The sequence below is a fragment of the Crinia signifera genome, chromosome 3, assembly GCF_055691185.1.
Source record: "Crinia signifera chromosome 3, ASM5569118v1, whole genome shotgun sequence".
Lineage (NCBI taxonomy): Eukaryota > Metazoa > Chordata > Amphibia > Anura > Myobatrachidae > Crinia > Crinia signifera.
This window is the reverse complement of record NC_139219.1, coordinates 86,072,775-86,090,812: the sequence shown is the minus strand read 5'-3', so window position 1 is coordinate 86,090,812 and position 18,038 is coordinate 86,072,775. Positions and strand designations below refer to the sequence as shown.

The window sequence follows — 18,038 nt, the reverse complement described above, 5'->3', positions numbered from 1 at the left end:
GCATCCCACACGAGATACTGGGAGGGATCTGGTTGGATCCATCAGAGCATGGAGCCACGATAGAAGCCCATAGACTTCTATGGGCAATGCAGATCGTAAGATGGTGTTTTCCAACGCATCTTAGTCCTGGAATCTATCACATTCCGGGGCTTGGTGTATACGCGGACTGCGGGCAAACCGAGAACTGTGTTTTCAGAACTGTGATTTTTGTAGCAGTGGAGACAATAGTGATAACTGATTAGTGCGTAGAACAGGAAAATTGTAGATGTGTCCTTGGCCAGATGTAATAGGATGCAATTTTTAAAATGTGCCCAGAACAGTACTCCGAATTCAAGAAGAGGCCTAATTAGTGTCTTAAAGCGTGGCACAATTGCAGTGTCATCCCTTGATTCTATACCCCTTTTTATACACGCTAGTATCTTATTTTTCCATTTCCAATGCTCCTATCTCTACCCCATTAAGATTGTAGCTGGCACACTGATTATTTTCCCAAGATGCATAATCATACAAAGGCATTGTCTATTTATCTGCCCTATTTATCTGGCCACTCCTCCAGTTTGTTTAATACCCTCTGTAGCATGGATACATCCTGATGTGTTTTAATCACTCTGCTCAATTTAACACCTGCAAAGATGGACACTTTGCTTAATATACCATCCTGTATATTGCTGATAAATACAGTATGTTATATAGAAGTGTCCCTAACACCGAAACCTGGGGTACCCCACTTGGTACTGATATCAAATTTGAACAGGTACCATTTAAAGCCACTCTCTGTTCTCTGTCAAAAAGCCAGTTTTCCACCGATATACAAATTCTTTCCCCTAGTCCCAATAGCTCCGTTTTGTGGATCATCCTCTTGTAAAGCACCATGTTGAACATCCATGTATACCACGTTGATTGCATTGCCTTTTTCTATGTTCATACTAACTTCCTCATAGAAGCTGATCAGGTTAGTTTGGCACAAGCAAACCTTTACAACCCTATGTTGGTTCCTGCTGATTATATTATTTTGCATTAAATATTCTTGGATGCCATCTCTTAATATTCCCTCAAATATTTTTCCTACAACCAATGTTAGGCTCGCTGGTCTGTAATTTACCGGGTCTTCCCTTTTACCCATTTTTAAACATTGGTACCACTTCCACTAATCTCCAGTCCCTAGCTACCAAACCTGAATAGCCAGCTTACTACATTTTGCCCATAGTCTCTAGTGTATACCCAGCCTAACAGTGTCCCACCATCAGTAACTTTGTTCCACGACAGTCAGAGTATCCCTTTTTTTATAATAACACTAGACGAGTGTAACTATGAGAATATATAATTTTTTCCCCAAATGGTGTTCTCAAAGTGATATATGGTGGTTTCTTATCATCTAACCCAGTGATAGATAACCTTGACACTCCAGCTGTTGTTGAACTACACATCCCAGCATGCCCTGCATCAGTTTTAGCATGGCCAAATAGTAAAACTGTAGCAGGGCATGCTGGCATGTGTAGTTCACCAACAGCTGGAGTGTCAAGGTTAGCCATCACTGATCTAACCCATGATTATTTATTACTACATGTCAGGATTTCTTTTAATTATCACTTCCTAGACGGGATGCAGTTCAAATCCCGGCGGTCGGATTCCCGGCATTCAAAATCCCGACGCCGGAATCCCAACCGCCGAAATCCCGACCTCCGAAATCCCGACACTTTCTCCCTCCATGGATGTCCACGACACCCATAGAGGGAGAATAAATTAGTGTGCTGAGCGTAGCGAGGCACCGGGCCCGCAGTGTGGCGAGCGCAGCGAGCCCGCAAGGGGGGACAATCCACGCCACCCCCCCCTCCCCCCCTTGTCGGGATTTCGGCGGTCGGGATTCCGGCGTCGGGATTTTGTACCCCGAGATTACCCTGAAGCTAATAGGTGCTTTCTTCATAAGCCCAGAAGCTAATAGGTGCTTTCTTCATAGGTCCAGAAGCTAATATGTGCTTTCTTCATAGGTCCAGCACACAGTTTTGGATTTTGTATGCACATTTTATAAATGGTTTACTGCTTTCATTTTTATGTCTGTGGTCTGGTTGTGTGCATATGTGTATATTGGCGTATGTATGATGTAAGCCTGGCACATATGGTATAGGTGCAGTGATAGATATTGTATATGTGCAGGGATCAGTGTATGGGGGGGGGGGGGGGCAGATGCACAATTTGGCTTTTTGCTGTACAATTTATATTGAATATAGGCTCCACTCAGGTCCAGTATCTTTATGCTAATTGTTGTTCATCAAAACATGTCTTTTGTAACTGATGCAGAGTTGAATGCCTGCCAGTTTGAAGAGCATATTCTGCATATACTGGCACTGCCCAAGCTCAGGAAATGGGTACACAGAAATGTGGCATCTACACTTATGAGTAGAGAGGCAAAAAAATTTTGCTGACTTTCTGGCTGCCCCCTCCTGGAGGTGGCAATGAGGTGGGCACAGCAGGATAAGTGGTGCAGCATCAGTGGGCAATGCTGCTGAGTGTCTCATGGCAAGTTTGTGTCATTGTGTTCCCGGCCCCCGCTATACCATGCCATCTGGGCAAAGCCAACTGTAGGAAATTTCAATAGCCATTCCAGGAGAATAGGTAAGTATGTGAAGGTTAAATAACAAGAAGGTGACTAGCGCTCAGGCTATAACTTGATAACGGAGATGATATCTAGTGTGGTACAGCTTGCGTGTAAAGCAGGGTTATAAATAACAACAGTGTGCCAGTATAATGAAAGCAAAGGTGTTTATTGTCATTTAGTAAAAAATGACATCCAATGGTGGGGGGTGGGGGTGGTGAGGGATGGGAGCCCTCTATAGGAGGGGTGTGGGGGGCTGGTGGTGGCTGCAAGAGCCAGAGTCCAGAGTCTTACAGTAAAAAGTCACACAAGCACACTCCGTTTCACCTCCTGCGGTGAACACAGTCTGTGTGCTGGGTTGAGATGGATGCTGTGGAGATATTAGTGCACAGAGAAATCGTTTGGCTGAAGATGGTAGGTCACAGTCTTATCATAGGGTCATGGTAAGTGTCCAGGTGTCGCTCAGGTTAAAGAGCGTCCTCTCTGCTGGCCAAGCGGTGCACCTAACACTTACCTGATACCGCTGATGTCCTCAATCCTTCCGTCCCTCGCCGCTTCGCCGCTGAGTGGACTGTATCCTGCTGGTGTCTGCACAGCCGTGCAGATCACCAGTGAGTAACCGCGTCGCTTCAACAGAGACAGAAGTACTTCCGGGTCCCGCTGGCTTGCGTTCGCCGGGTGCTCCTGATCTCTGGAGTAACTCGGCTCGGGATGAGGTGCTGGGACAGCACCTCATACACAGCCATCTACAACAAGCCTCCTCCCCTCTGGGAGTGCAGCCCGAGTTACTCCAGAGATCAGGAGCACCCGGCGAACGCAAGCCAGCGGGACCCGAAAGTACTTCTGTCTCTGTTGAAGCGACGCGGTTACTCACTGGTGATCTGCACGGCTGTGCAGACACCAGCAGGATACAGTCCACTCAGCGGCGAAGCGGCGAGGGACGGAAGGATTGAGGACATCAGCGGTATCAGGTAAGTGTTAGGTGCACCGCTTGGCCAGCAGAGAGGACGCTCTTTAACCTGAGCGACACCTGGACACTTACCATGACCCTATGATAAGACTGTGACCTACCATCTTCAGCCAAACGATTTCTCTGTGCACTAATATCTCCACAGCATCCATCTCAACCCAGCACACAGACTGTGTTCACCGCAGGAGGTGAAACGGAGTGTGCTTGTGTGACTTTTTACTGTAAGACTCTGGACTCTGGCTCTTGCAGCCACCACCAGCCCCCCACACCCCTCCTATAGAGGGCTCCCATCCCTCACCACCCCCACCCCCCACCATTGGATGTCATTTTTTACTAAATGACAATAAACACCTTTGCTTTCATTATACTGGCACACTGTTGTTATTTATAACCCTGCTTTACACGCAAGCTGTACCACACTAGATATCATCTCCGTTATCAAGTTATAGCCTGAGCGCTAGTCACCTTCTTGTTATTTAACTTACCCTGGGTTTGGACAAACCAGACTTAGCAGCCGGCAACCGAGGTAGAGCGCCCACTCTCACTCTCCTGTTAAGTATGTGAAGGGGCATACTCTCAGAGGCAAAATGTACAATGGGTGTATTTACTCAACTGAGTAAATGAGCCTACCCTCCTGGAAACTGCAAGAGACTTTTTGGGATAGAGAAAAGTGAAGTGGTCAGGATGTGGATAAAATAAATGCTTACAGACTTTGTAGTTGTGTGAAAGAGGCAGGGATACAATACACAATTGCATCCAAGAACCAGTAAATCACGGACATTTCAGAATCAGAATCAGCTTTATTGGCCATTTATACTTGCGTATACTTGGAATTTTTTGTGGTAACAGTGCAGCATCAAGCAGGGAACACAAGGGGGGGGGAGATAGGAGGGGCATAACATACATCATATACATTTCACGTAAATGGAACAGTTCAAGTTAGAATTTGGGACGTTCAGAATTGTTAAGTTGGTGGACAGCTATTGGGAAGAAGTTTTTCCTGGTTCTTGCCGTCCATGCTGGGATGGACCTATAGAGCCTGCCTGACGGAAGGGGTTCAAACAGGTTGTGGCCAGGGTGTAGCTTGTCCGCCGAGATCTTCCCTGCCCGCTTCTTGACCCTGGCTAGGTATAGCTCTTGGACCGTTTGGAGGTCCGCCCCGATGATCTTTTTCTGCCATCCTCACCACCCTTTGCAACTTTCGTCTGTCATTCTCGTTTGCATCTCCATACCAGATTGTGATTGAGGAGCATAGAACAGACTCCACTATGGCAGTGTAGAATATGAGCAGCAGCTCCTGCGGGATGTTGAATTTCTTGAGTTGCCTCAGGAAGAACAACCGCTGCTGGGCCTTCTTGACAGTTGTTGTAATATTGGGCCCCCATTTGAGCTCACAGGAAATCTTTGTACCTAGGAATTTGAAGGAGTCGACCATAGACACCACTCTGTCAGATATTATGAGTGGGTGCATGGCATTTGGTTTCCTTCAGAAGTCCACCACCATCTCCACTGTTTTGAGGGGGTTCTTGAGGATGGGGTCTAGTGGCAACGTAGTCCAGCCCCACCCCTCAAAGCAGCCTGCTGCATCTTCTTTAGGGCTTCTCTCAGGACAGGTGCCTGATAACAACGATGACTAGCAGCAAACTAGGAGCATATGTTATCGCCTCCTCTGGCATAAGCCAGACGTGCCAGATGGGCAGTCTGGCCCTGTTTTTCCCGATCTGTAAAGTTGGGATCTGTATATGGGCTATGATAAACCATTCTTCCGTACATGTAAAAGTAAGCCCAATGAGCCCCTTTATCTTGAACAAGATGGTATCTGTCCTATTCTGATTAGTTTGCCCATAGTAAAGTATCATAATCACTTATCAAAAGACATACATTATAAATTAAATATATTATGTATACATATTGAATTAGTTTTTCTTTTTTCTCCCTTAGTTTTGATCCTGGCTTGTACTTGTGTATCTTCCAAGAAGAATAAAAAGAACAGGCAACGTATGTTTTGTTCATGTAGTATGAATGTATATTTTATACAACGTACAATGTGTAATATCTTGTTCTCTTTTTTTAAACAACCACAGTGCCACCTAATGGTCTTATTGATTTAAAACAACATTATAATTTGCTGTATAAGACATGCATGTCATTTATAATTAATATTCCTTTTTTGTACAAATTTCAAGTAAAAATACCTATCAAAATAAGTTTATTTGGGTATTTTCTAATTTATTAACAACCTTCCTTACAGTCAATATTGTATTATGTATGCTGACTCCAACAGTTCAGTTGAATTTCCTTATACCGTTTATGAGTATTGCTGATTTTTTAGACCTCGCGCATGCACGCTTTGAACTGTACGTATGCGCAATCTTTCCATAATCGGTTGCTGTGCAAATTCACACAGAAGCGATCGGGCCTGAATATCCCCCCCATGTCTTTATAGTCGTTGCTTTGTGCACTGGGTAACAGTCAAGTTTGAATAGAAAAGGGCCTTCCCCAAACTGTTGGCACAGAGCATGGCATTGTTCAAAATGTCTTGGTATGCAGAAGCATTAAGATTTCCCTTTACTGGAGATAAGGGGCCTAGTTCAAAACTTCAAACCCTAAAATTTTACCCTGCTCGCACGCTTATGGGGCATCAAATGCTTTAGTGCAAATTCCTTCTGTTGTAAAGTGCATCCGGTGCAGTAATTTTGGCTAATAGGACCGACCCCTATGTGTCTGTGTAGTTGTTGACCTCGCTCTGTGAATGTATGTGGTCTTCTGCTTCATGTCTGAATTTCTGTAGTGGAGGTCACTGAGTTGTCAAGACCACCTATTTTGTACCACAAACCTTTGCAAATGAGGCTGCATGCTTGATCTGCTCTAACGGTGCTGGTCGTGTTCTCCCTCTCCTGCTGCACCAGGACCTCTGTGAGACAAAAGATACTTACCCAGCATGGGGACTGCTCTATCTACTAATGTCCACATGTCATACAGCCTTATAAAAGCGGTGAGCAAACACAGTGTGTGGTGGAGGTCAAGCAGGTAGGCGGTCACTGAGTAGACAATGTCTAGGTCGACCACTATTGGTCGACAGTGACTATGTCTAAGCTTTGAAATGGTCGGCATCCCCAATTTCGACATTGTCAAAAGATCGACACAAGCTTATGGTCGACATAGACATGGTCAACACTTTTTCATGCTATCCAAGTGGGCATAGAGTGGTAATATAATTGTATCTTGTGCGCAGCGAGGCACCGTGCCCAAAGCACTTATATGGTGTCCATGTCGTCAGATACTGTATTTATGTTTTGTATTTCAGACATTTTAATTGTTATTATATCAGTTTAAAAAAAAAATTGTATATGTATTCCGGTGCACTCTCTTTATAATGTAAAATGACCCCTTTTTGGCTTGGCCTATATACACCTGTGGCAAAGGGTCTGATTGAAATACCTGAGTAGGGTAGGGTGAGGTTACTAAAGGCTCTGCACACTGCTCCAGACCTACAGTATGGGCATAAACCTTATTGTTTATTTGCACAGATGCGCCTCACATTGACTGTGACATCAAAGCAGGGAAGATAGTCAACCCAGAATTCCTTGCAAAATGTCCTGCTGGATGCCAAGATGGGAAGCATCGTGTTTATGGCACAGACATATATGCCTCTTTCTCCAGCATCTGCATGGCTGCAATCCACAGGTCTGCAGGTTTGAATGTCTGATAAGTCATTTATTTGTACACGTGATCAGCAATATACTGTAAAGCTTTCTTCAAATTGATAAAAGGAACAAATCCACATGATAGATACAGTATTATCAGATCTGCTGTGGAATATCACAAGGCAGAAAGGCTGTACAGTTGTTTGTTTGTGTATGTGTGTACTCAGCTGGGTCACCGTGACTTACTTAACCAATGAGGAATAGAGAGTATTGTTCTGCTTGGTTTGTGTGTTGTTTGTGTACAGTGCAAATTCAGCAAAGGTGTCATTAGGACCAAATTCCTCAATCATAGCTAGATATGTGAGTCCAAACCAATGGTCTTAATGATCCAAATATATTTATTTAAAAAGCAATTCCAGAAATCTAGTCAGCCTATGAAAATGATTCTGCCATATATAATCTATCTTTCTATTGAGAACAATTGCTGAAACCACAGACTGGACACAGTGGGATGATTCTGCATCACGTCCAGCTCTGTGTTTCTCTGCAGTATTCTATGTGTCCTACTTGCCTATGTACGTTACTCTCTGCCCTATACCGAGTGTCCCACTTTTTCTCTCCATCCATGTAATGGGCATCTAAGCAGCATCTGAGCAGTAATAATTGAGGAGGTCACAAATGAGCCATGTTGTGGGAGTGTCATGGATGTGTTGTAGGCATGTAACCAGAGTTCCGTCCCATCCCAAGTTGTGCAAATATCAAAGGAACCTCTGTTTCAGATGGATCTATTGCTCCCAGCATGGTATTAGTATTAAGTGCTGAAATCTACAGTATACTGACTGCAGATGGAAGACCATGCCACCCCCACTATCAACGCAAAGCCGAAGCGCAAACCCAAAGCATGCCGAGCGCAGCGAGCCCTCGAGGGGCGGCGGTACGCGTCCTACGACCTTTTCATACCCCCACTATCCACGTCGGCGTGGAGTTGATTTTACATAGTGTGGCGAGCGCAGCGAGTCACCGAGCCCAAAGCGTGGCGAGCGCACGCATATTACTTCACATGTATTCCGCGTCCCCTCGCGGGGCTCGCTGCGCTCTCCACACTTCCGGCTCTGTGGCTTGCTGCGCTTGCCACACTATCTAAAGTCAACTCCAAGCCGATGTGGATAGTGGGGGTATGAAAAGGTCGGAGGACGCGTACTGCCGCCCCTCGCGGGCTCGCTATGCTCGCCACACTTTGGGTTGCCGTTGATCCTGGGGTTGCCATTTAATATTGTAAGGACCCATCAGGGTGCTTGTACAATCAAAAATCGTATACGATCGCATCGTATGCCATACAATGGCATACGATGCAATATTTTATTGTACAATATCGTATCGCATCGCATACCATCATATACCTTATTTAGTGTAATGGTATACGATGCGATGGACACCGTGCTAGGAAACAAGTACCGTCCTGGCTTACTCAGTGCTGTGAACAGTGGGGAAACCATTCAATGGTGAGTGATTGCGATTGGTTTTCCCATACTTTGTATCACTGCGATCGCATTCGCAGCCAAACACATGGGTGGGATTTTACCTGTGCGGGGTGGCATTTACCTGATCGCTGGACTCCGAAAACCTGCAGCCCAGTGATCAAGTCTGAATCAGGCCCAAAGTGCAGTGGATGTACTACTTCATATATGATAGAAGAAGTACTGTCGGAGGCACAACTGAGCTTTGTAAGCACATACTCTGCCACCTCATGTTAAGACACCAGTCTCTTCTTGCTAACAGCTGATCTCTTATGTCTCTGGCAGGTTCCCACATTCCTACACACAGCAGAGATGCTGCTACTGAGCATGTGCAGTAGCTCCGTGCCCTTGTTATAGCCACAGCTCCATGGTCTTCAAGCCTCTGGCAGTATCAGGGTAGTGGGGTTTCCAGGCAGCTGGAACCCTCCACATACACCCTCCTCCTCATGCACCTTCCCCCATGCATCTGCCCATGCCAGTGTTTGGGCAATATAAATCTAACATCTTTTGTCAATGTTATGCTCTTTCATAAGATTATAATAAAATAATACTGTATAATAATAAATTATAATTACTCTCAAACTTGCATTTAAGGTAACATCTAAGAATCCATATGTGAGTTTTACCTATCAGTTTAAATTGAGAATAACATAAATGTGTCTTTGCCAGTGGTGTCATTGACAACTCAGGAGGAAAGGTTCTTGTGCGGAAGGTAGCTGGGCAGTCTGGCTACAAGGGAAGTTTCTCCAATGGTGTGCGGTCACTGTCCCTTCCACGCTGGAAAGAGTCCTTTGTTGTAGGAGGTAATAGCTAACAAATTACTGACCTAGAAATCTGTTGCTCTACCATTTTACCAGTTTCTGTTTGGTTGTGTTTTACAATTGCTATAGTATCTTTACATTAAGGGGTAGATGTATGAAGCAGTGATGAGGGAGGAGAAGTGATAAAGTGCCTGGTAATCAGCTCCTAACTGTCCCTTTTTAAACCCAGCCTGTAACTTAACAGTCAGGAGCTGATTGGCCAGTGATAAAGTACCAGGCACTTTATCACTTCTCCTCCCTTATCACTGCTTCATACATCTACCCTAAGCTACATATGTGCCATTTAGTTAAAATATTAGAATTATTTTAAGTGAATGGGCTGATGTAGCGAGATCTGTGTACATTTCCATAAGGTAACTTACCTAAAAGTGCTCTGTATATGTATTTGTGTATGAAATTTATATGGAGAGGATATATATATACGGTCGACGGATCGAAGATGTCTAGATTGACAATGTTATGGTAAAACCTGTCTAGTTAGTCGACCACGTCTAGATTGACAGTAATGGAAGTTAGATGCCAGCATTAGAGCGACAGTAATGGGAGTTAGACGCCAGCGTTAGAGCGACAATAATGGACGTTAGACAACAGTGTTAGAGCGACAGTAATGGAAGTTAGACGACAGAGTTAGAGCGACAGTAAGGGAAGTTAGATGCCAGCGTTAGAGCGACAGTAAGGGAAGTTAGACGACAGCGTTATAACGACAGTAATGGAAGTTAGACGACAGCGTTACAGCAACAGTAAGGGAAGTTAGAAACCAGCGTTAGAGTGACAGTAATGGAAGTTAGACACCAGCGTTAGAGCGCCGGTCACATGGTCGACATGTGTTGTTCACTTTCTTTGGAGCCAAATAACATAGACATAAGTGTATGGGCCATATGTTGTACCTGGTGTAACCTGGGCACACATACTACTGAAACAGAACTCTGCATCGGCCCTAATGTCTATTTTACCCGGGCCCGGGTCTGTTGGAGGGACCCTGGTCCCATACCCCCCCTCCCCCAATGCAGAGACTGGGCATTTAGAGTAGAGAGCAGAGGCTGCCGCAGCCTCTGCTCTCTCTCCCCCACTCAGCACATGCTGCTCAGTGCTGAGTGCAGAATGGAGGAGAGAGGCAGCTGCAGCAGCATCCTGTGGGCCAGCACACATCCCGCACCCCCTGCAAAAAAATATTCTTCAGGGATGTGGCCACGCCCCTCCCATTGACCACACCCTATTATTCTGTGGCCCACTTTCAGCGCCAGTTTGAAGACGATTAGTTAACGTGTTCCAGAGTTATCTTGAAACACCCATACATACACACACATCCATTATACTTATGTAGATACTAAGAAGTAACGAGTGCGGGATGGAAACCTTTTATACTTAATATATAACTTTAGGGGGCCCACTAACTTCTGCACGACTCTTTGCAATTCAGAAACAGTACAATAAACAGTGTAAATTGTTTCTGTAGAATTGCACAGGAAAATGTATGCTGTTTTGTCTACTGCATAACAGTCAAATATCCGCCTGATTCAGAGTTGTACGCAGACCTGATATTTTCACATATTGAGCAATTATTGCCAGACTGCACATATGTCTAAATCGGGAGGCTCCCAAATATTGGGTCCCACTCCCGGCCCTCCGGAAACGCGTCACCCCCTGACTGCGGCATTTAAATACTACAGCATTTCTAAAATGTCATAATTGTGTCATTTTAACCCCGCCCTCTCCATGGAGATATGCAAATCTGTTTATTTGCAGTCCTAGGGACGGGGCTTGATGACATCATGCTCAAGCCCCCCATTTCCCCGAAGTGCTGCTGTGTCTCCTCTTCAGGTTTCTCCCGAAGAGGAGACTAGAAAAGTAGGCAACCCTGGCCTAAGTCAGTAACTGGGACCGTCAGTGGCCATGCTGCGTGACTATAGAGCTACTGAGAAGGTCGATAATGAACTGATCTGTGACAGATGCTAAATTTTTGTACATAGCCCCTTAGTTTTAGAAAAAGCTAACAGAGTTTATTAATAATATTAGTAATCTTAGAATGATTGTTTAATAGTTCTTTTTGGTGTTTGTTCCCAGAAGGTAAAGGGAAGAAAGGCGTCTCTTATCCCACTGTTCTTGAATACGTTGAAGTAGGTAAGTTTTTGTTCAAATTGGTAAACAACAGTGATCTCCATATGTTTTCAAATACACGTGTTTATAATGCAAAGGCATTATTAAGGTTCATACACACTGATGATGTGAAAATCGCTGATTTTTCACAGGGGTTGAACGACTTTCCATAGCAGGATGCTATGGAGACCGTCCACCACGTTGCTCATCTGCTGGTAATACCAGCCGATGAGCGCCTGCCGTCGGCAATTATGCGGGAGCACGCATCAGCAATCACCGCTCATCGCTGGCCTGTAAACATTGGGCAGATTCTGAGCTGAAAGCGGCTGAAACAGCAAAACTGAGCTGCTTTCAGCTTAAAGTCTCCCAGTGTGTGTGGGCCTTTAATATTAATGATCATTCATATTTAGTTAAGAAAACTTTTTAAATATTTTTTTATATTTTATATTATACATATTTAGAATTTATTGAAGCTTTTGGCCATGTGTAAACTTTGGCTCAATGTATAGTGCTATGTTTAGGGGTAACCAATGTTTATTTTCAATGTGAGTTGTGGGCCCAGATGCAAAAATATATTTAGCATCCCCCTCCTCTACCCCAACCCATGATGTCATTGCTGGTCTGGGCAGCAATACGTCCCTTAGTGCTCAGGGGCCCCAATGCAATGCACCTTCTGCACCAATGGCAGTGCTGCTTCTGTATTAAGCTCCATTAAGCAAAACTTTCATAGATGGCTATAACGGATCTTGACGGCCGCTCCACAAGCACAGAATGACCCTGGGTCATAAACCTGACAGTTTTCATAGCGCAAAAGTCAGCAGGAAAAGCTGCCATTTATGTTTATATTTGCATTTATTCAAGCAAACGGTATTAGTAAATGCTGCTATGCATGTGATTAGTGATGGGATGTATCGCATGCAAGATCACAACCTGCACTTACAGTAACATTTATATCAACAAAAATTTGCCAGTTCTGAGTACCACTGAGCACTATCACAATAAAAGTGCTGGGAATAACCCAGATCAGGGTGCAGAAACCAGCCTAAATAATGTAATATCTTTAAATCTTATGATATTATCTATAACAATTAGAGTTAATCGCAAATACAAAATCTTTTTAAAATGGGAAAAACCATGTTTACTGCAGGTGGGGCAGATGCAACATGTGCACAGAGAGTTAGAGTTGGATAAGTTATTTTGTTTTTGTGCAGCGTAAATACTGGCTGCTTTTTTTTACACTGCAAGTTAGATTTCAAATTATATTTGAACTCGCCCCACCCAAATCTAACTCTCTCTTGGTTTTGCCCATTTGAGAAAGATTTTGCATTTGCAATCAACTCTGAATCAGGCCCTATATGTGCTGCATAAGGCCAGGTGGCCTAAATAGCATATCAGTTGCAATAGTCAGAAGCTAAGAAGTTCAAAGCAAACACTATGGACCCTTAATATTAAACTTAAATAAAATAATAATAATAATAATAATAATGACATTGTCTCATTTAGAAGTTGTACATAGAGAAGTGCGGCCCCCGATTGTATCTACAACAATTGCAACGACAGTTGCAACCACCACCCCTCCCACCACTACACCGGAACCTACAACACAACCCACTACAACACCAAGGCCTACAACCACCACAACTGTAACCACCACCACCATTACAACTACTACAGCTAGGACAAGACCACCACTGGTACGGGCAAGAGATTCAGGTCGGTATGTTGGGATAAAATCATAACATTATTATTATGCCAATATGAAATGTCTGGTTGTTAATAATGTTTGTATATAAATTAGATTTGTGACAAATGTCATACATGATTTAGCACAGAACTGTGGCATAAAAATTCTGTAACTATAATGTCCTGATGGGATCATCTAAACTCGCATCAGACAGGAGTGCAGCAATTAGATACACATGGAATTGGTGTTTCACCTAAAGGGCCTTTAGGTGAACAAAGGACTTTTAGGATGTGGCCTTGTTTTTCTAAGCTCCACTTCTCTCATTGTGTTGTGTTGTCCATGCCAAACATCCTCATCCCCCCCTTCTGTCTCTCTAGCCCACACAAGTGTCTTTCCAGCCTGAGCTGAACAAATCTTTGCAGACTTTAGCCCCAGTAGGGTGCATTGTAACCTACTTCACCCCCTCCACCACCCCCCACCAAAACCCAATTTCCAGCTCCTCAAGCGAATGCATGGAGGTAGCATTTTAGAAGTTTCACAGCTGCCACCTGCATTATGTACAACAAGGATGTCCTCATCATAAAGGATCCCAGCACCCCAGGCAGCTGCCCATGGTGAAGCCAGCCCTGACCACAACCTACACAAGTGTCTCTCCAGCCACCGTCCCTTACATCCTACAGAAGTTTTACACATCACATGCAGTAGTGCAGTATGCTTACATACTGCAAATTACACCCACTGAGGGTTATTTACTAAGATGGGAGTTCTATTGAAGATGGATGTTGCTATGGGCAACCATTCAGATTCTTTCTATTATGTTTTAGAAGGTGATAAATAAAGACAAAGTACATTCTGATTGGATTGGTTGCTATGGGCAACATCCCAGCTTCAATAAAACTCCCATCTTAGTAAATAAACCCCACTCTAGTGCAAGTACTAAACCACCAGGTTTAGATGAAAGTATCTGGGCAAGTAAATGGGCATCATTAGTGTAGCTGATGTTTACAAAAATGCTTTTATTTTGATCTATTTCATTTGTATATCAATATATGAAGTCAGCTTTGTATAACAATGGCCCTTATTCTGATCGGTGCGGCCGGATCTGAATATGCGGCCAGCACCGTGCGTCCTAAACCCCGCCTTCCATACGGATCGCCAACTCCGCCCGAACGCGGTAAGAAGCTGTCCGAACGGACCGCACGTGTATTTCTCATGAAATTACCTCCTCCATCTCAGGGAACCTCCCCCATCATTCGATGGTCGCAGACCATCGAATGCAGGACCGAGTGGCCAGGCAGCTCCCGCAACCTCAGACCACACGGGCATTTCTCTGTGCAAAAGCAGGGATCTGGGCAGGCAGCTGACATCCGGCGATGTCATATGTCCGCCCCCTACACGTGCGTCACGGCCGCATTACCATACGTACGCCCAGCGTTTTCATGGGAACGCCCATAAAACGCGGGGTTTAAACATATGGTAATGAGCCCAAACAGCCCTTCACACCCCTCTCCACCCCCTGTTCGTAGTGTACACATTTCATGCGGAATGTGGCCGTGCGTCCTGCTCGCACATGCGCAGAGACGCCTCTGCACATGCGCAGACACAAAACATCGGCGGCACGAACGCACGCGGATATTACCGCACCAACCAGAATAAGGGCCAATATTCTTGTCTTATGCTGGAGAATGATTTTTTTGCACTGAATTTGAATTGTTTTGGTGTGGCATACAGTCCACCTAGACACAGAAAATGTCTAGGTCAACTGTCAGTAGGTCAACTGAAGACAGCAACATGAACAAGGTTGACATTAACAAAAAGTCAACACAAGCAAAATGGTTCTATGGAAAATGTCGACACATGGAAAGGTCAACATGAGTCTTTCTTGATTTTTTGTGTGTGTCAGTGTCGACGCCTGAACACGTGGACTCCCAATTAGTGTACTAGATCCATTGCAAGCCATGTTTGGGCCACTTAACCATTCCCAGTCATTCAATACCAACAATCGATATTGGAGAGTTCATCAGGCGCTAGATGACGTAATTATTGGCGGTACATCATAGTAGTAACCCCGAAAAAGAAGAAAAATACACAATAATGTGATACTGTAACACTTTCAATGGATGAGATGGCCACAAATATAATAACTCGTACCAAAGTTTATTGTCCACATTGATAGTAGAATTAATTGAGATACAGACTTGTCACCAATTGATTCCTCCTTTTCCTCCTCAGGAATAATTTTATCTCAAAGGAATGGAGAGATCACCATAGTGCAGTAACTTTTATTAATAATTAAAAAGGTTATTCAAACAGAGCAGGATTTAGACAAATGAAGACTCTCACCATAAATTCTTGCCCACAAATAAATGCAGACAGGAAAAGCATGAAGATGTTATCCCATAGGACAGGCGTCCCTGGATGTGGGGTTGTGGTGAGGGTCACAAAAGTCCTCCTCTGCTTCAGACAGCCAACCGGTTTCGACACGGTAAAGTGTCTTTTTCAAGGCATAAGTCTGCATCTGGTTCCTATATTTATACTACCTGAATGGATAAACCTAATTCCAGACATAGGGGGTTATTCTAGTTCACTCTTTCTGACAAATTCCTTCTTAGATGGACAAAACCATGTGCACTGCAGGGGGGCAGATGTAAAATGTGCAGAGAGAATTAGATTTGGGTGAGTTATTTTGTTTCTGTGCAGGGTAAATACTGGCTGCTTTATTTCTACACTGCAATATAGATCTCACTTTGAAGTAAAACCCCACCCGAATCTAATTCTCCCTGCACAAGTAACATCTGCCCCACCTGCAGTGCACATGGTTTTGTCCATCTAAGAAGGAATATGTCAGAAAGAGTGAACTAGAATAACCTCCATAGACTTCCTAGCCATTAACACATACCCATCAATGTCCATAAAATACCATGATTCATTACTTCTTTTCCATAGAACTCAGTCACAGGTGCCGCTGTTTCATTATCCACGTGGACACGTGGACGGTAAAGAATGGAAAAGTTCAAAAACCATGTCAACCATTTAATTTGTCTACTTTTTCCATGTCGACCATTTGCTGGTGTCGACCTTGTGCATGTTGACCATTCAACACATTTTAGTGTCGATCTACTGACTGCCGACCTAGACATTGTCTATCAGACATCGACATACTCATTTGTTTGCGCCATGTGTTATGTAGTTTACTATGCTGAATTTAACTTTACAAATCAGTACTTACTGTCTCTTAAATAGCATGCGGAGGCTTACTATTCAGTACTTTATATGGGGGGGGGGGGGGTGTAAATGTAAAATGTATGTGCACTGGTTCAGAGATATATAATTATGCCCCCACCCCCATATACATATAATTATGTCCCTGTATTTGTCAGCTAATAGAATATTTTATGTTGTTCAAAATATTTGCCATTTATATTTTGGCATTTTGTTTTCAACTTAGCTGCGAGTAACATCCACCCAGCATATACATCCGTTGTTGCTGCTTCATCAAGTAAGTTACTGGGGGAGATTATTTTTGTACTTTTTTTAGACCATTTTTGTATTGAAATCCATCTGTTAAACGTTCACTTTTGCCCAGCTCAGCACTTACATACATTATTGTTGCAGGACAGGCAGTGCCCGCTGCACCAAGAGTACCAAGCCAAGGTATGCCACATATTCTATTCCTCTACAACTGTAACGCCTGCAAGATGAATCTTTTATTAATGACAACTAATCAAAACACATTGTTTTAAAGTTGCCAGGTCTCCAACAACGTATTCAAGTAGTCGCCAAATCCCCAGAAGTAATCCAGGTAAGAAACGTTCCTTTAATGTCAGATCCGGACCTGTATAATGCTAATATTTGTCACACACTCAGCTGAGCAACTTGTGCTGTACTTAACCAAACAAAGGTAAAGGCCCTCATGGCTACCCAGCTAGGCACAGGCCGGCCATGTTCCAGGTTGCGGCCGCTGCATGTGACATCACGCAGCTGCTGCGGCCCTGCCCACGAGTGGTCTGGACACTCCTGCTTTGTGCAGGTCACTCCTTGATAACTCTGTGATCAGCACTGTGGTCGCGCGCACACACAGAAATGTGGAATATTGACGAATATCAGTTTCTGCACATCTGCATTTACCGATTCAGACCCCTTCGCTCTGCTGCAAATTCACTGCCCGAGCGATTATCGGAAAAACGTGCATGCACGAGCCGGCTGTGCGATCACAGCCAATAATGGCGGCCCCTCGCAAGTTGAGTGACAGGTGCCGGAAATTCTGGGGCAGCACACTGGCATTTTCTGGGCATGCCCCAGAAATCACAGACGTTGCCCGGCCATTGTGAGAGACGGTGATGCCAGCAGCCGCCTCCTTCTCCCCACGGCCTAACTCGGAGCCGCGAACATGGGGAAAACCATTAGATGGTGAGGTATTGCGAATGGTTTTCCCTCGGTCTGCACAACTGCAAACTCATTCGTAGCCGAAGCACATTTTCTAGTCACTACAACATTAGAGCGTCTCCTGGCGAGAGAATTGCCATGCGCCATCCCCCACCAGCCACTGTCCTCCGACAGAATGGGGCGCGCACGCACGAGACGTTCTGTCGGAGGCATCTGCCCGTCTGCCTTCTCTGCACCACCCTGCCCCAGCTCCCTGCCTGTCTCCCTGAAGTGGAGACATACAGGGAAGCCTTAGGTCCCCGCTTCAGGGCGCTTTGCTGACT

General features: G+C 44.5%; 1 protein-coding gene across 5 annotated transcripts in view; it reads left to right on the top strand.

Annotated features, from left to right (window-relative positions):
• VIT (vitrin) overlaps positions 1-18,038 on the top strand; it is a 108,527-nt gene that overhangs the window by 51,788 nt on the left and 38,701 nt on the right. For 3 of the 5 annotated variants that reach the window (XM_083176156.1, XM_083176154.1, XM_083176152.1), the window contains exons 3-10: positions 5,505-5,561; positions 7,094-7,250; positions 9,397-9,530; positions 11,613-11,669; positions 13,149-13,358; positions 16,778-16,828; positions 16,945-16,983; positions 17,075-17,131. In XM_083176156.1, coding sequence (XP_083032282.1) covers positions 5,505-5,561; positions 7,094-7,250; positions 9,397-9,530; positions 11,613-11,669; positions 13,149-13,358; positions 16,778-16,828; positions 16,945-16,983; positions 17,075-17,131 — 762 coding nt within the window. The remainder of the gene's footprint in view (positions 1-5,504; positions 5,562-7,093; positions 7,251-9,396; positions 9,531-11,612; positions 11,670-13,148; positions 13,359-16,777; positions 16,829-16,944; positions 16,984-17,074; positions 17,132-18,038) is intronic. The other 2 variants (XM_083176153.1, XM_083176155.1) reach the window with 2 other exon arrangements.